The 21,813-nt window shown below is 50.3% G+C and overlaps 11 protein-coding genes; 7 read left to right on the top strand and 4 right to left on the bottom strand.

Annotated features, from left to right (window-relative positions):
- Positions 1–623: 623 nt before the first annotated feature.
- Positions 624–2,468, bottom strand: RCC_05980 (uncharacterized protein; the record flags this gene model as incomplete). The annotated part of the gene is made up of 1 exon (XM_023771244.1): positions 624–2,468. One exon carries the CDS (start codon positions 2,466–2,468, stop codon positions 624–626), a length of 1,845 nt encoding a protein of 614 aa, XP_023627012.1.
- Positions 2,469–3,542: 1,074 nt separating this feature from the next.
- On the top strand, positions 3,543–4,121 carry RCC_05979 (uncharacterized protein; the record flags this gene model as incomplete). Its single annotated transcript, XM_023771243.1, has 1 exon — positions 3,543–4,121. The coding sequence occupies one exon, from the start codon at positions 3,543–3,545 to the stop codon at positions 4,119–4,121; it is 579 nt and encodes a 192-aa protein (XP_023627011.1).
- A 383-nt stretch (positions 4,122–4,504) lies between these two features.
- Positions 4,505–4,783, top strand: RCC_05978 (uncharacterized protein; the record flags this gene model as incomplete). Its single annotated transcript, XM_023771242.1, has 1 exon — positions 4,505–4,783. One exon carries the CDS (start codon positions 4,505–4,507, stop codon positions 4,781–4,783), a length of 279 nt encoding a protein of 92 aa, XP_023627010.1.
- A 772-nt stretch (positions 4,784–5,555) lies between these two features.
- On the bottom strand, positions 5,556–5,951 carry RCC_05977 (uncharacterized protein; the record flags this gene model as incomplete). The annotated part of the gene is made up of 1 exon (XM_023771241.1): positions 5,556–5,951. The coding sequence occupies one exon, from the start codon at positions 5,949–5,951 to the stop codon at positions 5,556–5,558; it is 396 nt and encodes a 131-aa protein (XP_023627009.1).
- A 965-nt stretch (positions 5,952–6,916) lies between these two features.
- RCC_05976 (uncharacterized protein) lies at positions 6,917–7,566 on the top strand (the record flags this gene model as incomplete). XM_023771240.1 has 3 exons in its annotated part: positions 6,917–6,971; positions 7,024–7,063; positions 7,122–7,566. The coding sequence occupies 3 exons, from the start codon at positions 6,917–6,919 to the stop codon at positions 7,564–7,566; spliced, it is 540 nt and encodes a 179-aa protein (XP_023627008.1).
- A 486-nt stretch (positions 7,567–8,052) lies between these two features.
- RCC_05975 (uncharacterized protein) lies at positions 8,053–9,261 on the top strand (the record flags this gene model as incomplete). Its single annotated transcript, XM_023771239.1, has 1 exon — positions 8,053–9,261. The coding sequence occupies one exon, from the start codon at positions 8,053–8,055 to the stop codon at positions 9,259–9,261; it is 1,209 nt and encodes a 402-aa protein (XP_023627007.1).
- Positions 9,262–9,321: 60 nt separating this feature from the next.
- Positions 9,322–10,965, bottom strand: RCC_05974 (uncharacterized protein; the record flags this gene model as incomplete). XM_023771238.1 has 2 exons in its annotated part: positions 9,322–10,840; positions 10,910–10,965. The coding sequence occupies 2 exons, from the start codon at positions 10,963–10,965 to the stop codon at positions 9,322–9,324; spliced, it is 1,575 nt and encodes a 524-aa protein (XP_023627006.1).
- A 2,016-nt stretch (positions 10,966–12,981) lies between these two features.
- Positions 12,982–15,204, top strand: RCC_05973 (uncharacterized protein; the record flags this gene model as incomplete). The annotated part of the gene is made up of 1 exon (XM_023771237.1): positions 12,982–15,204. The coding sequence occupies one exon, from the start codon at positions 12,982–12,984 to the stop codon at positions 15,202–15,204; it is 2,223 nt and encodes a 740-aa protein (XP_023627005.1).
- Positions 15,205–17,098: 1,894 nt separating this feature from the next.
- On the top strand, positions 17,099–17,650 carry RCC_05972 (uncharacterized protein; the record flags this gene model as incomplete). The annotated part of the gene is made up of 1 exon (XM_023771236.1): positions 17,099–17,650. The coding sequence occupies one exon, from the start codon at positions 17,099–17,101 to the stop codon at positions 17,648–17,650; it is 552 nt and encodes a 183-aa protein (XP_023627004.1).
- Positions 17,651–18,598: 948 nt separating this feature from the next.
- Positions 18,599–19,207, top strand: RCC_05971 (uncharacterized protein; the record flags this gene model as incomplete). Its single annotated transcript, XM_023771235.1, has 1 exon — positions 18,599–19,207. The coding sequence occupies one exon, from the start codon at positions 18,599–18,601 to the stop codon at positions 19,205–19,207; it is 609 nt and encodes a 202-aa protein (XP_023627003.1).
- Positions 19,208–20,104: 897 nt separating this feature from the next.
- Positions 20,105–21,606, bottom strand: RCC_05970 (uncharacterized protein; the record flags this gene model as incomplete). XM_023771234.1 has 2 exons in its annotated part: positions 20,105–21,103; positions 21,160–21,606. 2 exons carry the CDS (start codon positions 21,604–21,606, stop codon positions 20,105–20,107), a joined length of 1,446 nt encoding a protein of 481 aa, XP_023627002.1.
- Positions 21,607–21,813: the final 207 nt, after the last annotated feature.

The following is a 21,813-nucleotide window of genomic DNA, read 5'->3' as shown; positions in this document are numbered from 1 at the left end:
TTTACTTTATAGACTTCCTATAAGCTCTAACCCGATCCCGCCTAGCTTAGCCTTATAGCTTAGCTTAGTAAGATTATCGAGATTTTATATCTTAACACCCTGCTCTTTCTTAGCTTGCTAGGTTATGCCTATATAAATAGTACTTAGAGTTAGTAACGATATAGATAATAATAGCTTCTTAATATAGATAAGATCTATAGTACTACGGTTACGCCGGGCTTATAACCTATTATATATATATAGGTCTACTAAGCTAATATAAAGMACATAGTAAAAGTAACTAATTAACATATATGTAAAAACTCTGCATCTAAGATGCGGCTATATCGACAGAGCCTTAGTTATCTGTAGGTCACGTGCCAGATCCACAACACTTGCGAGTGAAGCACTCACCCGAGGAAAGCCCGGGACTAGCGTGTATGGTCGACACACAGTTGATACTTGATGAGTTCCTTTGCCACGACCACATTACATTGCTACTCATTCGAAGACATCCATAGCCGATCGTACGCTGAAACGCTAAGCTTGGCATGGACAATCATTTCCACGACTTCATGCGCCAGAGTCCACTCCAAACGAGAGCCGCTGCTAGCAATGGCTAACCATCTACCTCGTTCCCGATATCATCGCAGTCCTCTCTCCGCAAGCACGAGCTCCAACGGGTCAAAAGGAACGATGTAAACCATCGGATTGTCCCTCTCGCTGACTCTAGTAGCGAGCCGACTAAATCGCGCGTCGACATCATACTCCAGCATCTGGCCAGACAATAGATCCTGGCCAGCCAACACCACAGCGTCCTCATCACTCAAGTCGACCTCGACCCATGTGCGCAGTACATTATGCTCGATACCACACGTACATGCACTCAAGTCTTTGATATCCGCATAAGGACTTTGGTCGTCGTAGCGGCATGCTTCAACACCGGGCATCATGAATCCCTGACCGAGGATCTTGAACTTGTCTTCGTTCACTGGTCGCAGCACCAGGAAATGGTTTGCGAGAACGTACTCGTTCGCAGTGATGAAATCGCCTTCTTGCAGCTCGCTGCACCCCACGGCTACGATCTTGTTCTTATGATAGATCGCGCGAGGGTCCGAATCGCCTTGACATGTTCTAGCAGCGGCGTGGTCGGTGTTCAATCGTCTGAGCTTGTTCAGCATCTGATCTTGTAAGGCCAAATGGGTTGGATTCATCACGCGAGAGTCCTGCCACAAAGAACACGTCAGACGTCCTTTGCGATCAGAACCGACCTTCAGACACTGAAGTTTCTCAGGTCGAAAGCTTCGTCTTTTCGATGGATTTTTCAAGATCAACGCAGGAGCTTGCTGTCTCTGTTGTACTAGTGCAGTCATTCCCGGATCATTCATTGTCACTTCTAGAAGCTGTAACATGCGGCCGAGCTGTCCCCAGTACACATGCGTCGCCATGCTGCATGCTAATTGCAGCGTCGTCCGTGTATAGTCGGGCGTGATGGTGTGTTCCTCTTCCTCAAATTGGTACATGCTAAGGAGACCATAGATCTTATCACGGGGATCATAACACTGAAACCCGTTGATAGTTCTGGCAAAGTCCTCAAGCGGGACGACTTTGTCAAAGACCAACCATACAAGGCGCGAGAATCGTTCGATGTCGGGACTGTGCTCGACGGGGATCGTGTAGTGATGCAGCCAGGGTAGTCTTCTTACAGCTTGCCAGGATCTGACCTCCCTCCCAAAGAGGATGGAGACGGACTTTGAAAGCGTAATCTCTTGCATGATCCACACTCTTTGCCAGTATGGGCGGGAAAGGAAAGCAAACATTTCTCCGGCCAGGGCGACTATGTCTTGCTGACGGTGTCGTAAGATCCATTGTTGACAGAACTGCTCAATTGGCTCAGTAGGATCCTGGACATCGACACTACCATCACTCTCTTCTCCGAAAGATGAATCGAAACCTGGATGCTTTCTGATGTCCTCGTACTCAAGCTTAACTTGGCCTAATTGAGAGATGAAGTCTGCCAGCAAATCATGACCATCTTCCGCAGCAGGACCAATGCATGCACAGGTGAAGGCAGCACGCTTGTAAATGTCACCCATCATTGCCACCTGGTGGCTCTTCTCACCAAGATTGTCCTGCTCGATACAAATGGAGTCTAGCCAGATGTATGAGCCTGGATGGTGTAAACGTACCTGCCACAAGGCATAGTGACAATTCGGCCATACCTCGCGTGGCCTGCCGTTGATATACACCGTCTTGTGGTCCCTGTTCTCGCCCCAGGTGTATGAGATTGCCACATAGTCGGGCGCAGTCTCAAGATCCCAGGCCGTCAGCTCGAATTCCAAATCATCGCCTTCAAGCCCTGAGAACATGTACAGAAGACGGATCTGTCTGGCCGGATGACTCAAAGGTGGATGCCATCGCGTCTTGGCCCGGAAGTTTCTTGTGAACTTTGATGGCCGCTTGGGCACGACAGAAGCTGACTGCTTCATTTTTGGCATATCTCAACGCTGCCGTGGGCTAGCACCGGACTTGGAGTTGGTGCTGGAGAAGGCAGACATCCTTATCTCTCGAAACATGACAGCCGCGGGAGACAAGACGAGGGAAAGAGTGTTGATGTGCTGAAGTGGGCCCGGTCTCATCAATATTTGATGCCGATCAATGAATTAGCTTCTCTCAACATCACGTCCTTTCCCATCAGCCGCGAGGTCGCAACAACACATCTCAACGTTGCATCGGTAGTCCACTGCACAGAGCTCCATCCGGCATATTAAGGCAGGGCTGTTGCAGTGAGTGTCTGCAATTTCTCAGAAGCATCATGTTTTCCCCAATGCTCATTTCATTCTCACCACGCGACCCGCACATCCTCTACACGCTTTCCATGAGTAAAACGGCCCAATGTCCGCCGAGAAGTACGAAATGAGCACGGAAGATGCGGAAATAGTGTACACGGCAGTCAACTGCCACAATGAGTACAATGGGACTTAGCAAGATCCAGCGTACAATACGCAGGAATTGCATGCCTTCCTCTGGAGGGCAGAGATGGAGATCGTTGCAGCTACCTCTGGCGAATTACCCGGAAATGGAGAGTCGGACAGCAACGATCGAAGTAAGCAGGGAATAATGGAACAAGTCATCGCATTGGCCGCTCGGAGACATGGACTTGGACCAAGAGAATAGACGGTTGTCTGCGCAGGTGGCGGAGCTACAGATGCATTCYAAATCACAGATCCCAGCTTCCAGATTGAATTGCTCTGAGGCTCCACTTTGCCGGCCATTGAGACAATCTTCGCCGACTGCATGTCGGTAATCCTTCGAACCAGAGTGCAAGGGATTGTTATCCCAGCATCGCGGGGAAATGTCTCGTTTTTCAAGGAGGCGAAGAGGTGCACAGATCACAGTGCCAACGAACAGGATACTGTACTCCGGTGTTCCTGCCAAGTGATGTGCCTTCATCACGGCGAGWCATCGGTAGTATCTGCTTAGCGGGCGCCGCAGCATTCCTCGATTTTCTACTGTACTCGATCTCACCGCTCCACTGTGCAGTAGAGTTACATTGCCCGGCCATGGATTTATTGAACGACGACACGTTTCCCCCACTCCTTGAGCAACCTTTCCGAACTCCAAAAGGCGCCGAAACACTGAATATTGAATCATTTTTGGTCATTCTCACCGCTGCGATAATGGAAGATCACAGTACTTCCACCTACAGTATTATGCAAACCCACTGCCACCCGGATCTGAAGATAGCAGACTTCACAAAACACGAATGCCTGTTTCCGCGAACCGAATCTTTACGACAATATCTATCTCAGATCGATGACCTGAAGCACAACTCTCCAAATTTGCGTTTCAATCCCTTCAATTTCTCAGTGACATTCGATCAAGACTGCCCAGACCGAGCTATCGTGTGGTTCACGCTACCTGGCATAGAGAAGACTGGCGACGAAAGGGAGAGTGTTCATCGAGTGCATTGGAGAAGAAGGGAAGATGACGACGTGTGGGAAGCCTACATGCATTCGGCACTGAGAGGACCCGGGACTCTGTTCTTGCAGTCGACTGATTCGATTAGGGAGGCAGAAGATGTCCCTGTGGATTATTTGCCTACCAAGAAGTTCTACACGGCGAACGAGTTGAAAAGCTGAGTGCTTCCTTGAAGATCGGTTCGCCCAAGGTTGGCGGACATGCATGCTCGCTGTGGCTTTTATGCCCTGCAGAGTTGACCAGTGAAATTGTCTGAATAGCAACGCCAAACTTCTCAAGTTCAGCCATAAAGGTAGGTCACGACACGGAAAAATGCCGGGACAGTATACAAGATACTCAGAAGGTTCATCGGCTGATGCAGAAACGAGCAGGTCAGCTAGGAGTCGAGTGAGAAGGAAGAGAAAAGAGACGCACTATACCTCTCACACAGGACGATTTCAAACTTCGGGAAATCTTGCAGGCCGAGCCCTCAACATTCCACCGCCGGCATTCAAACATAGAAGCGACTGCAAAATGCGTCAAGCTTTGAATGCCACAACTCAAGATGAAAGCCAGGGTGACGACCATCAAGACTGGCTTCCATATCAGCATGAACCGCAGCTTCAAAAAAGCGAGCTGCATGGGTATCCTCCCCGCACCCGAACTTGTTAGCTGCCTCTTCAATCACACGAGAGAAAAGACTGATGGCGAAGGACACGATAAAGTTCATCATGCCAATGGGGAAGGCATCGAGGAATCTCGGTCCGCGACGAAAGTTTCACCCGTGAATATGAAGTCAGACGGTCCTACAATGAGCTCAGCTGTTCGTGATAAAAGATCCTGAGAGTACGGGTCCCACATCTACCAATGGGCGTTCCGTCATACAGGTGCAAGGCCAACAGCACTCCACCCCAGGCTTTTCGCAACTCCAAGCCCAACAGGAAATGCAAGTTGTACCTCCAGCTTCCAAGATTTCACCAAATGCAAGGCAAGGGTGCACGCGGCGCCGAAGGGGGCAATTGTTGTGTAGACTCAACGGAGCGGGAACCAAACCAAACGAAGACTGCTTGCGTGTGATTCCGCAGCGAAAGCGCCACGAGGTCTCTGACATACTGCCGATACTTGGCTGTCATTGGGGGTGGCAGAGATTTGTGGTAAGCAAAAGTTTGCGATGTTGATATATTGAGTTTAACCATTAAAGAGAATAGGTTCCGCCTCCGAATCTTGATAGACTGCTCCATTATCCTCCAGAGCACCCTCCAAATCCTTCATGACTCCTTCTTCAAAGCTTCTACACCTTCCATCGAAACCATTCATCTTTGCTTCGAAAAGAGTCCCCAATAAACCGCAGTGAACCAAGCTCTCAAAAGCACCTTCAGAATCAACTCCCACATATCAACTGTCGGTGAAGCCCTAGCCTGGAAGACCGTCTCAATGAGGCATCCACTGGTGATGGATGTTGTCGCATACTGAAGATCCTGATGATAGCGGGAGCACAGCGCGAAGCAAAGCTATCGATATGGCCTTACTCTTCGCAGGGTCGACGACCTTGGAGCTACTGGGGCTCTCCTTACCAGCAGAGTGGTCCGTCATTTAACGGAGAGTGCAGTCTGGGTCTAAAACCTTCGCTGTACTATGTTGAGTGCGGCTCCAAGAAGGATCACGAGAAATGATGCGTAGTAGTATGGCCAGCGTTCCGGTCCGGAGTTGACCTGGATAACAGAGTGGAGGAGGAATAGCGCGGCACCGAAGCATATTCCTACGTACGCCGCGAGCTCCACCGAAGCTAAGTGATTTGATCGAACTGCTGCAAACCCTCCACACGTAATAGCCGCTGCAGCAATGAGCCATCCGTTAATTTTAGTATGACGCTGCTTGGTCTTCTCGAGCGCTTTCTCATTCTTGGCCTTCTCGAGCGCTTTCATCCTCGCTTTCATGGCCTCCTCGTCCGGAGCGCCCTGCGAAGCTTCGGCGTCGGGAGCATTTGTCCTGGTGATAGGGGTGAGACGCATACTGGTAGGATATTGTGGCGGTGGTGGCGGTGACGCTGCGGTATTGTCATATCTGTATGCAGGCGGAGGAATTTTGGATGCACATGGCAAAGTCATCTTGAGCTTTCTAGTAATAGTCTCGTAGATGGGAAAAGTTGTAGCTGGGGAATTGGGAAAGATGGAACTGAGGTTTATATAATGGAAAAAGGTCTCACCCGCCAGCTTTCGCTTCCGTAGAAAATTCAGACTCCGCAGCAGGTCCGAAAGTGAGAAGGTACCCGTGGAATGGTCCCGTCTGTAATAATGAGCCCTTGGAACGATCGAGCTTAAACCAGCTGTACACCTGGATGGTAATCAGGACACCTGTTCCAGCTTTCGTGTACATAGTTTTCTGGCAAGCGTGCCATCTCAACGTCAAGCGGACCGTCAAAGAATTAGACATTCACTATTAACAAAATTGGCGCTGCGATTGGTTCCGAAATAAACTGTGAAAATGCTTGACCGTCTAAACCGACTACTGTCGCTAGTGTCTATTTTCCAAAGTGAATGAAGTTATCGCACACCCATATAGGAAGGACGAAGCACGAAGCAAAGCGTGATTAGCCTATGATACCTATATCGCTATCAGCTAATATCCGTAAGACTCCAAAGACAAGGCATGCAGACAGCCGCGGCCCTCAGGAAGGATGCGTAGCGCTGTCACCGCTGGTGGCGCGAGTTTAATGATCCTTCCGCCATATTTCAGCCGCATTATTCTCACCATCCCTCTCCGTGACTTTTTCATTATCAGCTCCCCCCGTCCTCTCTCTGAAAGCTGCAAAAATCGACACGCAACAGAATCGTACCCGAACATGTCGTTTCACGTAACAAGAACCGAAACGAAGAATGACGAGCCTCTGGTACAATATCGAGGTATTCGATCAACAACATGGGTTACACCACCCTCTGGCAAGAGCGTCCTTGAGATACAGACGACGCATACACCAATGGCATTGCAAAAGGTTCCGGAAAATCTCAACTATCTCACACCACCGCTGCACTGTAAAAAACCTTCCCGTATCATTAGCAAAGATTAGCAACTAATACCGATCAGGGCACTGGTATCAAGACGAATATTTCCACATCAGAGAAGGGTGAGACAAAAACTATTTTGGGGAGATTCAACAACACCTACCTAACATGATATCAAAGCCGCTACATCTTCACCCTCGAAGGCCAAGACAAATTAATCACAGCCTCAGACCCTCAACCCGTGCACATTCCCGCACGAGCAAGACATACATTCAAAGTCGACGATACCTACGAAGGGCCCTGCACCATTGAAATATCCACCTCCACCTCGCCGAGAAGTGCGATTGGTGACCCCGAGGCTGAAGGCGCAACTTCCAAGTTCTTTCGTAATATATATTCGTACCTGGACGATTGCTACGTGCAGGACGTGCAGCCGAGTCTGCCGCAGTTGCTGATGATGCTGGATTCTGCCGAGGCTAGTATGGCTTTTCCAGGGCCGGGTTTCGTTGCTCGGCCGTTGAGTTATGCGTTTGGGGTTGTGTTTGGGASGTGGTTGGGTGCAATTTTGGGATATAAGACGAGTTATCCGGAGTATTGGAATGGTGATGAGAGGAAGACGAAGTGAGCTGCAATATTGCGGTGATACTATGATTCAGATGTTCGGGACACTTGATCACAGCAGCTGCATGAGAGCTTTAGCTCATCGAGTATTTGAGGCATTGCCTTTTTTTCTGCGACAAGTTTGCTGTCATCCGCATGGTCGGAAAACGTAACACAACCACTCGACGTCGATTTGAAATGTATCACAATTGTCACCTTGTCCATCTATCAGCCTCAGTCGACTATGCATGGCATGAAGAAGTCTCCCGACAATTCACTTGATGCATGTGACAAAACGTCTGTGCGCGTGACTTCTTGGGAACATCCCTGGAAACGAAGGATTCGCTTACACTAGCTCAGCCGCGCCACTTTTGTGACTCGAAACCAAAACATTCCACATCTAGAGTCCGGATCACTTCCACTTCAAATATCAACGACATCCCTTTGCCTCTTGACAACTATCGAGTCAAACAGCCATTGTCACAACAACAACATCACATCCAACCAAAAAATGTCCACCTCCGACCCCTTCACCTTCCTCTCCCTCTCAGCCCAAATCGTCAAACCACCAATAACAACAAACTCAATCCTAAACTTCCCCCCAACCCAAATCCTCTCCGACGCAACCTCAACCCGCATCATAATCCCCCAAAATTTCCCTTCCCTCCTCTCCAAATTCCTCACCCACAAACTCACATCCGGCTCGACGCCCGAGAAGATCCTCTACCACAACCTCTCATGGCAAGACCTCGTCACCCGCCTCCTAGCAAAACGCCCTCTAATGTTCATGGGTTCCACCGACCACACCATGTTGCGCAACGGCACGCATCCTCGCTTTCCAGCACAACAATGGGATCGCAATGGTACTGATTCCGAACATTTGAATCCGGGTCTGCGGCTGGAAGAATATCTCTCCTATGATGAAATCATGCTGAGTTCCTTGATTGGAGTCAGTGGGCCTTCGCATTTCATCAATTCCGGCTCGAGATATAATGGTGGGGTTCTGGATCCTGTGGGTACTTTTGAGGAACGAGGGATTATCATTGGATTGGTGGGTGCGAGATTCGAGAGGGGGGATCGGATGGATAGTGTTTTCATGCTGCCTGCAGTGGAGAGTCCGAGACAGCATCCGGAACTCACGAGGCTGTTTTTTGAATTCTTTGGGGTGGAGAGGGGGGAGGGAGTGAGGGGGTTTGATGTGGAAGTTTATAAGGCGAGGATTCGAATCACGGCCAATGTGCTTCTTTTGGAAGCTAATGCGAGAGCGAAGGATGATGGGAGGACGGCGTATGTGTATGTTGTGGGGCTTGGGTTGGGAGTTTGGGAGAGGGATCGGAGGCAGGCGGAGGTGTATGTTCAGACTTTTGGGGAGGCGATTGAGGAATTGGAGATTGGAAGTGTGAGTACGGTGGAGTTTGCTTGGATTGATGTTTCGGAGAGGACGCAGCGGTTGGTGAAGAGCGCTGGGAGGGAGAAAGGGACTGAGATCGTTTTCAGCAAACGAGATCCGGCGGCGAAGTTGGAGAAGGAGGGAGAGTTGCTTGTGTTGAGCTATGCTTGGGATGGGAACAGCTTTCCGGGCAATGAGTACTGGGGAGGATCATTGATGGGTTCGGGAGATCCAGCGGCTGCCTGCATGAGCACTATCGGAGAGCTGCACAATCCGCTTGTGAATCCGGGGTATTTGAAGCGGATCGTSATGGCGGGAGAGGCGGTTTGACATGGTCTTGGAGGATATTCCCCACATGGCGATGTAAAAGCCATGCTCCGTCAATTGATTTCAACACAGTCTTACACCGCAGAGAGTCAGTCCCTCGTCAGTGACTACTGCCTTCTTCGCAAACCACGTTGTCATCATTTCCTGCACGAAGAATGCCCTATCAGCATCACTCCATCGATCAAGTCCCATTTGCCGGAGATCATCTCCGGTGATCTCAACTTCATCATTCGAAATGCCCTCCTCCGCATCATCGTCCGCTTCCTCCACGATATTCGACATGACGCCAAGTATCCTCTCCGTGACACGGCGGAAGTAGGCAACCAATACCGTAGCCGTAGCACGAGCATACTCAGCCTCACTCTCAGCTGCAGATTTTCTTTCAGCTGTGGGAGACAATACGCCCATATCAGGTAGATCGAACAACAGCTCTTCGTCAGCCTTTGCTTCATCTTCCTCCCACGCACTTGCCTCTCCAGCAGAAGCCMACCACATGAAACCACGGTATGCAACTGCTGTCCACGTAGGAGCTGCCACGGCTTCATCGTCATCGTCCCGATCCTGCAAGTTCAATCCATCGATACCGTCACTGGTCGTCCGTCGTTCCAGCAAAGGTCTTTGGTCATCCTCGTTTACGTCCACGCTCTCCACCGCGATGTCGTCAGAGTAACTCCTACACATCTGGATTCGCAGTCTTCGGAGTTCTCCTCGTAGAAGCTTCCATCTCCTCGAGTCCCGCTGGGAAGCCTTGATGATCCTCCCATCCGATGTCTCTAGTTTTGGCCATGTTCTGTTCGGAGATGTGTGTGACGGAAGGCGCACTAGAACATCCCACAAACCCTTCTTCTCGCCCAGGATATCGTCCGTCGTGCACGCCAACCAGCCATTTCCGTCTTCTTGACCCGGCAGAGTGGAGATGTCATGTATCCCGACGCTAAACAGCGGCATTGTCTTCAGCAAGCCTGCATCAAGACCTCCTTCGACCTCCCGCGATACATTCCCCAAGACAGAAGCAAGCCACACAGCCAGCGCATTTCTCCTCACTGGCGCACTCCCCAGGAACAGTACCCTCTTCCTCGCCAGCACAGCTCTTTGTAGTGGGAATAACAGCGGTCCGAAGAGATCCATCACATCGGGCACCGCCAAAGCCGGATGTTCTTTCGTCCATGCATTGCTCAAGTCAAACGCAGGTAGAGTAGCTTCCGACCCTCCTCTCTTCCTTTTCTTGCCATCCCCAGACACATCACCTGCCACCTTCTTCTTCTCCCAAAAAGCCTCCAATTCCTTGGTATCTTCCGCACTCCTCATTATCCCCTTTGCCAATCCTCTCAATTCCTCCGCGTGCTCCCAGACCCTTCCCAAAGCTCCACTCAGCGGCACCAGAACGCCCACAGCCACGAAATTGGCATTGCGATGTTCGGCATCGGCTTCTCCGCGGAGGAATACGCTTGCGCCGGAGAAGTTGCCATGGCGGTAGTAGATCAGATCTTCCTGGACGGCATGCAGGCCCGAGGGAAGGGATTTGTACTCGGCGCCATTGAGGTCGAGGTCAGGGAGGGAACGTTTCCAGGTGATGGTGTAGCTGTATTGAGGGATATATTGTTAGGAATTGTGGTGGTCCTGGCGGGGAATAGAAGGGTGACTTACATACCCTACTCTTTGGTCGAATGTGACGAGAAACAGTGCGCTTATGGGAGGAGGTTCCATTGTTGTAATTGGGAAAATGGTACATGGAGGTTGTGAGTGACGTACGTTGGAAAGGTGAGACGGCTCGGCTTTAGGCGGCCGAGAATTAGGGGATTAGGGTCAGGGTTAGGGTTATGTCTGGGATTGTCTCTCGAAAAGGAGATGGCTAACACAAACAAATCCTTCTGCGTAGAAGCTGACCGGAAATACATTTATATTTTGCACACCCCGCGAGTGGAAGTGAATTACGCCCTGGCCACTAAACAGAATTCGACATAAAGAGGGAGTAACCTCTACACCGCTTCGCCCGCGAATTACAGCCGAGCTGCCTTTGTAGATAGTCACTACCGGGATACCTTTATCTTCTTTGCCGCTAGGTATTGCTGCGAGATATCGTGGGCTTTGTCGAAAGGGAACACCGGCCGCCCAGTCTTCAAGCTTTCAGCTTGAGGAGCACGGCTTGCCAGAGCTGTCGATATGAGGATTATTCGTCGGGATGGAACACTTCTAGTCTTCTTTAAGACGTCTTTAGGTCTTGCTCTCCGCAGAAACAATAACTCTAGAGCTACTAGAGCCTTTATTACTAGCAGAGTGCCCCGTGATTCAACGGAGAGGGCAGTTGAAGGCGCGGTCTTCTTGATCATTCTCTTGTGTCGACAGCTCTGCGGCTTGCCACACAGCCTCAATTCCGGTCATTTCCCAGCGAATTTGTATCACGGTTCATAGTCGTAAAGGCCTGTGGCCCCGTGTCGACACACTTTGTGACGCTCTCTTGCAAACGGATTTGTTTCATTGCACCCGACAAATCTTTATGCTGTCAGAATTGCGGCGGAGCAGAAGATTGGCTCTCGATGATAGAGCAGCCAGATTCTTGGCCCACCCTCAAGATCCCGAGTTTGGAAAGTTTTCCCATCTGGACCTCTTTAACTCGTAGCAAAGATTTTCGAGATGATTGGTCGAGTTTTGGCATCCTGCCTGCCCTACGAATGTAGATATAGGCAGGCGCAAGTCTCGGAAGGCGCGCATGAGAAGGAGGTAGCTTGGTCGAGCATTCGGAGAGCGTGAGAGACACGTGAACCGAGGAACCCCATGACAAAACATCAAAGCAGGATTGTTTGGAGTAATATGATGTAGATGAAAAAGACCAGAAGCCAACCTCGACCTTCTTATAGCTTTTTCAACATACTTTTTGATATGCTCTGTCAAATTCGCGACAACACCACGTTCAAAGCACGAAAATCCGCGTAGTTCGGACCAACGAAGATCTTGTCTCAGATATGGTGCTTTCGGATGGAATCTCCCAAGAGCTTTTCATTGACGCCTGCTTGGGAGACGACGGCTGTGCCCCATAAAGTACAACCTAGTTCGATGGATTTGAGGGAGGACGGGCTCGGTTTGTTCGAGGGAGAGTTAGCTTCCTAGACCGAAGCTGAGGCCTATTGCTCCGAAGCCTAGGATTGGGACCTACCTTCACGGATTTGAACGATAGTAGCGTGCGTGATATAACAACAACCCACATGACTCTGCGGCGTAGTGCGATGGGTATCGACAGAATAGACGTAGAGCACGGAGACGCTCGCGGCGTTTATGCCTATTTCTGCATACAGTATTGCGGAGTTAGTCGGAGGCACATGAAAGCTTGGCACTTTCTATTTTTCTCGTTCGAGACTTTGAGAGTACTGAACACCTGGCAAACCAAAGAAAGAAAACGAGAGCGCCAACTTTATTTGCTGGAAGATGTCAGGGGAAGGTCCCAGATGAAAACAGTTTGTCCCAGAACTGTGGATGTTCTCTTGCTATTGCATTCACCTCGTTTGGTTCATTGCCCAGTGCATTCCCGTTGATGCAGTCACTTGTAATTTATTTGCTCGAATCTTCATTGACACAGCTTTTCCTAGAACTCTTTGAGGGAAAACGTGTGAGAAGTTTGCCTGCGAATCTTTTGTGTCCTCAAACTTAATTTGCGTATGCCCTACGCAGTATTTAACCACCCTTCAGCTGTCCCCAGATTCTCTATCCACTCATCTCATTCCCAAAATGGCAACGCCCAAATTTCCACGCGGCGATGAGAACGCCCCACCACGCAAAAAGTCTCCTGTCAAGAACATTCAAACTGGCTCGTCATCATTGCGAGTCCCAGATGGATCAAATTCGCCTTTCAGCCCGACTGCCGCCTCTTTTGTTTTGGGAGAAGTCACCCACAACGAAACTCACGCAACGCTCTACACCTCAAAGATTCCTTTCTACCACCCACCGTACGAAAATCCCATCGACGGGCGATACTGCCTCCACTTCGACACATCCGCCGAGATGAAGAAATTTCGCCCGCAAGAATACGAAGCCGACCCCAAGGGCATGTTCTCACGCGAATTCATTCAGAAGATGGTACGCATGATGGATTCGCTAGAGCCACCAGTCTCTGCAGGTCTGGAACTTTGCACTTGCGTAACCTCTGCTGCTCGTGCTWCTGCTGCCGCGAACCGCGATCCCGAAGAGTCGCCACCACTCTTCTGTATCGATTTTGGAACTACCGAAGGTCGCGATATGTGCGAAGTCTATGATGCTTTCAAAGACCTACTTGAGACAGAATTTCCTCGCGCAAAGTATCCCGAGTGCTATCCGAAAAACGGCGAGTTGATCATCCGCTTCATGGCCAGCTATGGAGACATGCCTTTTGCGCAAGGAAAAGCCAAAATGTCGCTCGGACAACAGCTCCTTACTCCACCAGAGCCGTCCAAGGCCCTGCCACCAACTATCGAAAGGGAGTATCAACACGACAGAGTCCCCGGCGCCATTCAGTCCAAGATCTTCGCCGAGCCTTACCGCGAATTCTTTCCACCAGACGAGAATTTGTTTGGCGCCTCTCTTTCAGTGTACGGTCAGCGTGGACAGAATGTAGTTGGGACAATGGGATGCTTCGTCTATCTAGTAGATGACCGCACTGGAACTTTTGTGCTTGATGAGAATGAAAATCCTCAGATCTTCGGTATGACCTGCACACATGTCGTGCAAAACACGTTCGAAGAGTTTCATGCAGGGATCGACGCCCCGATCGTGATGGCATGTCTGAGCCGACGGGATCGCGAGAATACCTACTTCTCACAGCTCCATCGGCGAGAGCAGATGCATGAGGAGATAAAGCGGCTTGCCCCTAAAGCAATTCAGTACAAGCCGGGCCGGGATCAATTTGAGGGTCTTCTCGACGATAAGAATCTAGAGATCAAACAGGCGTTCTACACTCGCGAAATGATGAAGCAGCAATACCTGAAAGACGAGAAGATCAAGTACGAGGAAGTTGCTGAGCGACGCATTGGGACTGTCTTCTTGGCGGGAGGCCGCCACCAAGTTGCTATCACGGGACAGCTTGAAGGGTTCGATAAACAGCCAGGTCGTGATACCATTATCTCTGACTGGGCTCTCATCAAGATGGACCCGAGCGTGTATCCCAATTGCAAGAATCAATTTCCAGAAGCCAAATTCCCGCTGTGGCACCCTGCAGTTGCCGACACTGCCCGATGCCATCGCTCTCTCACATCCGTCAAGCCATTGAAGCCTGAAACAGTCATCGTGAAGGCTGGCAGATCGACCGACATTACCTATGCGAAGGTTGGAATAGTCAGGGAGCGGTACAATGGAGACGTGAAAGCCTTTGACGGCTCCTACGAATGTTGTGCTTCACCATTTGAGCCAGGTGCATTTTTCTCTCGCGAGGGAGATTCAGGAGGTGCAATCATGGATGTGAGCGACGGCGCGCTGGTTGGGATCGTCATGGGTGGGCGTAAAAACGACATCACCAGAAACTACGTCCTGCCCATTCAAGTCATCGAGATGGAACTCAAGAAGWCTGGCTACAGCCTGAAACTGCACATGGGTCATCTTGACGACATTCCAACGATTTCGGAGACTGTGATTAACGCTGCTCTAGCACGAGCGACAGCAAATGCTGTCCCGGGACAGGCGTGGGAGGATGGAACTGRCGGGCATGTCCTTTCATGTGGCCATCACCGCGACGGAGAGCTCTGGTATCACGTCAAGCCCGAAGGAACTGAGCAGACAGTACAGGTGCCAAGACAGAGCTTGAACAAGACCTGGCAAAAGGCCATCTCGGCTTTTGAGGCGAAGGTCAAAGTTTCTCAAGGAACACCTCTGAGAAAGAGACCAGTCGCCACCACAGGTTTTGACGACTCCCCTGGTGTACAAGTGTCGGAGAGGGTCAAGCAGGCAAGGGGATTGCGAGACTTGCCCAACAGATCAAAATGATGATTTTGTGGTGAGTATGGGCGTTGGTAGCATAGTTATTTGAGGAGTTGGAAGAGCGTCATGTTCGGGAGATGGGGAGCGTCACTCTGGAATGACAGAGCTGCCTGGCCGTGCACCTTGGAGATAGATCTGATAGTTTGCAATGAAATTTGAATGACGCGAAATGACTCTGTGTCTACTTCCCAGGCTGACACTGCTGATCAAGAGACCTCCAAGACGCCAACTTCCAGCCCTCCATACCTTCAGCATGTCGGAGCGCAGAGTAGACGACAACGCCCCATCGGGAGGCAGTAGAGCGCCTCCACTCGAAATCATCACCACCATGGGCTTGCCTGCTGCAGACACCGATATGCCACGCTCGCAACTCAACTCCGCGGCGATGCAACCCTGAACCATCCCCGGTGGATCCACTGGTCGCTCCAATCGAATACGTCGCCAAGATGCCGTGGTACCACCCTGACTACGAAGATCCCATCGACGGCCGCTATCCCTATCACTTTGACTCGTCGGTCGGGTTTCTCAGCTACAGAGATACGGTCGATCGGAACGATGGACGAAAGTTTGGCACATACACTATTCGTGGTAAGATGAACGATCTACGACTTCGTCCCACGCCGCGCCTGAGACCTATTGATGTCAGACTCTACACCTGCATCACCTCCATGACTCGTGCGGCAACTCCACCGGAGAAGCCTAAGCCATCGCCCCCACTGTTCGCAGTCTACATGTATGCATCAGACAGTCACAGGTGGTCAGAGTTGTACGATGGTTTGGAGGACCTTCTCGAACAAAATTTCCAAAGAGTGACTATCCGAATTGCTATCCCACTCCCGCGGGCCAGCTCATCATTCGCTTTTTCCTGGAAGACGAAGACGAGTTATATGCTTTCTCGGATGGACAGTAGCTGTGAGCTTAGCATCAAGAAGTACGAGAGCATTGTCACGGGGGTAAGGAGAAAACGCCGCTTGGGAAGGTGAGAAGAAGCCCAGAATCTTCCTCTCCAAGTGCTCAGGTGGCCAATCGGTTGAACGTTGGGAGGAAGGAGGAAATAGAGAGACGAAGCCTGATGAGCTCTCAATTGAAGGGCGGTTTTTGATCGGCCGTAAGAGGTCTCTCGCTCAATAGCGAGAAGAAGCAGTGGCGAGAAGAACATACTTATCGGGGTTTGCATCTACAGTACTTGTCAGAAAGTCTGGATGCTTGGCGCGTTTGAACTTCGTGTAGCTTTCCATCTATGTGCTTATTGCAGCAAGGGGATGGTACACTAGGTATTGAGTACACATGAATTGAAGTCAGCAATCACACCTTTCATATGAGCCAACAATGAACACATCCMATCAACAATTCAAGAAGTCATGTGGTATGCAACAACATGGATTTTGGTGATGGTCCGCCAAGCTTTCAGACTTCTTAACGTACTGTATGAATCAATTTGATACCGAGATGTCTCATTCACATTGTCATCCATTAGTAACTCCACACGCATGATTGGTACTTAAAGCCACTCAGTGCCACAATTCGAGAACTCTGTTCGTAGCAGCAGTAACTTTACTCTACTTGGAGTTCGAAAAACCATCCTCAACATTCCTACTTCCTTCTCAGAACCTTGGATTGCCGCCCGTTGCTTCTTATTACAAAGACCCTAAACCGTACGTACCTACCTTACGTATAGACAAGGTAGGAACACCGCAGCTACGGAAGTCACACCCATATAGGAAAATCACGAAGCGTCTGAGAAGGAGGCAGCGACATTCACTCTTTTCTCCAATCACATAAGAGCATCACGCCTCAAACCTTTCTTCACAATCATACATCATTTCTTCAAGCCACAAGTAAAGCACAACACTGGTTTCCACGAAATCGACAGCATTCCCAACCTCAAGCTACAGGAGTAATGTCGAAATCACGTCCCAGCTCCAGTGCTCCGACTGATGCGGAAGTGAGCGGCAAACCAACTTCATCGAACATCATCCGCACAATCAGCTTGCCCTCCAACCACCCACCATACGAGTCTCCGATCGATGGTCGCTTTCCCATGCACTTCGACACCTCCGGCGAATTCCACTGGTACTTCCATAGCCAGAGCAAGCATCCAATTGGAAAGAAGTTCTTCAGCACCAAGAACTCCGACTTCCTCCAGAGAATGTTGACAGTCACCTCATCCATGACACCTCCACTACACGTGAGTCTTCGCATTGAGACATGCATCACCGCGATGGCAAAAGTATTCGATCCGGAAAATCCGGAGGTATCGCCGCCGATGTTTGTGTTTGAGGTGCAGAAGAAGGTCGTGGGGCAGCAACTGACGGATGGCTATCATGCGCTGAGAAGATTTCTCGAAGCGGAGGTCCCGAGAGAGGAATTTCCGGAATTGTATCAGGATGGGAGGATAATTTTGAGATTTCTGCGCAGGGACTACGGTGGGGATATTGGTATGCTGTACTAGAAGAGCGATTTGAAGTTCGACGGCGAATTCACTTCTGTAATTATGTCCTCTCAAACCAAACAAGACTATGGGTCCTTGTACCTTGGCCAACCTCCGCGCCGTTCGCGATCGATAAGGCGAGGGAGAGGTAGCCTGAACTCTGCTTCGCCTAACATCGGTGATGAGCGAGTTCAAAATATAGAGGAGAGGATGATGCCTTCTTGGGAGGTGGAAGAGCATCACCACCAGGAATTCAACGATTTCTCCGATCATGTGCGCCGCCAAGATGCCATGTAGTGAATAGCTCGATGATGGACAATTACTTTTGTGATTTTGCATGCCGATGATCCGACACGTTCCGTTACGTCACGTTTCCGCTTTTTGTGTTATTGGCGCGTTATGCTTCCTTGGCATTGGAGGTAAATTGGAAAATGGATGAGATACACAGGGATTATTTTGAGATGATCATGAACCTTATTCTTGTCCTTCATCCATCCTCAACATCTTCATGTGACACCCCCACCCCAGCAAATCTCTTGGCATACGTCCCCATCGATCTCCTCCACCCATCATTGCTTGATATCTAGACATGGATTATCCCGAAGCTTCCATTGCCTAACCTTATGGAAAGATTGTTCCTATCGAACTCATGTTCATCCACTGGGTCAAATCCTGGTTGACGATAGCGAAATCATGGTTTGATAGCTAAATTTGAATCGTTCCGAGCTTCCTTTTGCGGGAGCCTCCGGGAAGTTTGTCTGCTCGCTGTCCTCAAACTTCGTCAAACTTTAGAGTTTCGATTCATCATCTGCCCAACACCGGCCTCTCGAGACTTCGACCTTTTCTTCACTATCATCTCACTCATCCGCCTCACAAAAGCCCATCCAGCCACCGAGCAAAAACTTCACTTTGCTTCCTGTCATCCCAATCATCAACTTCACTCCTTCTCATCCCACTCACCAAACACCGATGGCCAACCCAGCCCACCTCCGAGGGGATGAAAATGCGCCACCAGGCAAGAACAACCCATCATCAAACCCTGCCATGACTTCTGCATCCAAGGCTTCGGTCACGGTTCCGCCGACTGAAGAAACTCTCACTCAAGCCCCCGACTACCGTCCCAAGGCGCACGTAATCCACATGCCGTACTACCAGCCTCCGTACGAAAGCCCTATCGATGGCCGTATCTGTCACCATTTCGATGACTCGGAAGATTACAAGCAATATTGTGACGAGCAAGGCAAAGTCAAGTTCCCTTCTTTCACTAAAGCGTTCTACAAGAAGTGGCATGATTTGAACCACAGCATAGCGCCACCTCTCTTCTCGAGCCTTGAGATTCGCACTTGTGTGACTGGCGCTTCCAGAGCTACCACGCCTGATGACATGGAGCCCGAAAGATCACCGCCGTTCTTTGCTGTTAGCATTGATCAGGCTGCGAGTCCTCGATTGGATCAAATCTACCAACTTTTCAAAGGCTTTCTTGAAGTGGAATTTCCACAACGCACGTGGCCGGAGTGCTACCAGAACGATCAAATTTTGATCCGCCTTTTTGCGATTCCGCGAGGTGTGCCATTCTAAGGTCTGTAATCGAAGCATCAGTAGCCAATGCTGCTGCTACTTTGGATGATCCCGAGAAGTTACCCCCATTCTTCTATCTTGAGTTCAACGAGATTGCAACAAGTCAGACGGAGGAGGTGTATTATGCTTATAGCCGGCTGTCAAAGGACGAAATGCCCAGAGCTGATTGGGGAATGGTGATGGGGTTCATGTCGTTTGATAATGATTACGATGATTGTGCTTAGGGTTGGAGTTGAAGGCAAGAGTAGCGACACAGGTAACAGCAATCGTAACCGCCATGTCGTCCAACGAAGTGAACGGTCATTCCCAGGCCCAGACTTTTCAACCCTCTTGTCTTCCGGGACGGTCGGAAGGAGGGCCGGACTTCCACCAATCCCGTCGCATACTTCAATTCCTACAAGTTGCCAATGTCTCGAGCTATTTCCATCAAGCGACCTGACCGATTGAAACACTCCTCGTGTCAGCGCGGTCGGTCTATCATCAATGCCATCCCTCTAAGGCCTGTTATTCATCTCCTGTAGATCTACCTTAGTATACAACACAGAAGCGCTCGGCGAGTGTGACTTATCGCAGTACGTTATTTGAACTCCAGCCAAAGTAATGGCCTTCTTGCGCGGATTCTGGATGGATTACATCGGAAAGAAATTGTAAGGCTCTCGGTCTTGGAGTCGTTCGGTGAGGACTTCTTCGGAATTTTACCCCTTGGGCCTGGTTGATGAGACGGCGGAGAGTGGAAACCTAGATGCCTAACAAATTCATCGTTTACTAGGTAGGGCCAATGTTGTCAGTCAAAATCGTCTTCAGGGCGTATTCTTTCCCGAATAGTGCATGCAACTCTTCCAAGTATCGCTCTCGCTCCCGAAGTTTTCTCTCCACAAATTCGGTATCAGTGGGTCGTCAGAGACTCGCCAGAAACTTGTAGTCAGTCGTCTGAATCTCCTCGGCGATGTACGAGAGATGATAAGGCACTATGCGGTCGTAAAAGATGGTCGTAAAGCTGATTGGATCCTTGATTGCGAGAGTGGCCCAAAAGCTGCCGCTTGCCCATGCTTGCCGCATAATAGAAGACAGAGAGTTGGCTTCACTACGGCCTAAAAGCCGCTCTTGTTCCTCCAGCACTTCAACGAACTGCTCATGCTCAGGACCAAAGGTCTCTCGATCTACCTCATCGATCAATTGCCCTCCCAGCCAGTATGGAGGCTGTTGGAATTCGATAGGCCACGCGCAGGAGAATTCCAAGTCGATAATGCTCACAATGTTCCAGTCGTCATCCACGATGATATTGCTTGGATGGAGATCCGTGAGACTGAAAGCAAAAGGTCCCGAGCGAAGTTCCGGGCAGAACATATGTGGAAAGGCGGCCCTTGCTGCAGCTAGACCGGCCATCTGAAACCATCCATCACTGTAATTTTCTACAGCATTCGGCTGATGGATCATACGCGTGTCCAGTGCTGCCAATTGCTGCAAGATGAAATCGTCCACGGTAGAAAGGGTGGCATTCCGCGGAACTTCGAGTGGGATGCCCTCATTCTCTTGCATAACGAACTCCATGCTTAGTGGCCGATTGTCCAGATGCAAGTAGCCGTTATCGTCAAGTCGGAAGGCTCCAATGCGTGGAAGTGGAATGCGAGTGAGGGAAAGTAGTGTGCAGGCGAGACCCCGGTAGAGATTATTTTGCAATCGTACATCGTCATGTTTGTCCTTCCAAGTATCTGAGAGCATCTCACCGCCGACAATGGTCTCAATAATCAAATAGCCAGTTCGCAGAAATGGGATATAGCTGGCGTTGTGGCATGCATAGCGGGAGGGTAGGGGACGGCCGAGCAACGTAAGAACCAAACGACGAGCTCGCTGGAGCCAGCGAGACCACCAGGGAAGGCATTTGAGATTAGTGAACTACATTGAACACGCTTAGCAACTACTTTGGTGTAGGCAATAGCGGGATGCCATACCCGTTGGCCGGTGGACAAGCCGAAACCATATAGCTGGGGAATGGGCACCGAAGGGCAGAATTGCTGTATCCATGCATAAGCGGCTGCCTCGCCCCTCAGCTTTTCGTCAGCGTTGCCTGGACGCTTTGCTTCTCCGACGCGGTATGGAAGCGGAAGTCGGACCATGACAGACTTCGGCAGGGAGGGGTCATGCGCGGAAACGCTAATGGGCACGCAAAGCTTGAAAGATCCGTGTCGCCAGTATTCCTGCGGGGAGACTTCGCACTGTTCGGTAGCGACGCCCAAGTGATGCGCGACCACGGCACGGATGGTATTGCGCTGCCCTTGTAGCTCCTCGTAAAAGGCATGCTTTTGTCGGGGGTACTGGGAGGCATGGATCACATCGTAACTCTTTTCTCTCGCGGCCGATAACGTGATAGGTCCGCGAAGCAGTTCGATAACGCCCATAATAGGGAATGTTATAGCAATGCAAGAAAGAAGCCGAAAAGCGAGGCCATGAGAAGGTAACGGATGAAGCAGATGAGACGTGAAGTGCCCGGCTAAGCTTCCCGATAGGATGAGATGGGCACTACGCCGCTTCGAGCCGAAGCGCCCCGAGACAAACGGAGTTCTATCATTGGACAATTGCTGTCATTTACCGCTACTATCCACCTC

The sequence above is a fragment of the Ramularia collo-cygni genome (assembly GCF_900074925.1).
Source record: "Ramularia collo-cygni strain URUG2 genome assembly, contig: RCC_scaffold08, whole genome shotgun sequence".
In the NCBI taxonomy this organism is placed as follows: Eukaryota; Fungi; Ascomycota; class Dothideomycetes; order Mycosphaerellales; family Mycosphaerellaceae; genus Ramularia; species Ramularia collo-cygni.
The sequence above is the reverse complement of the archived record's forward strand: the minus strand, read 5'-3'. Positions and strand labels throughout refer to the sequence as shown.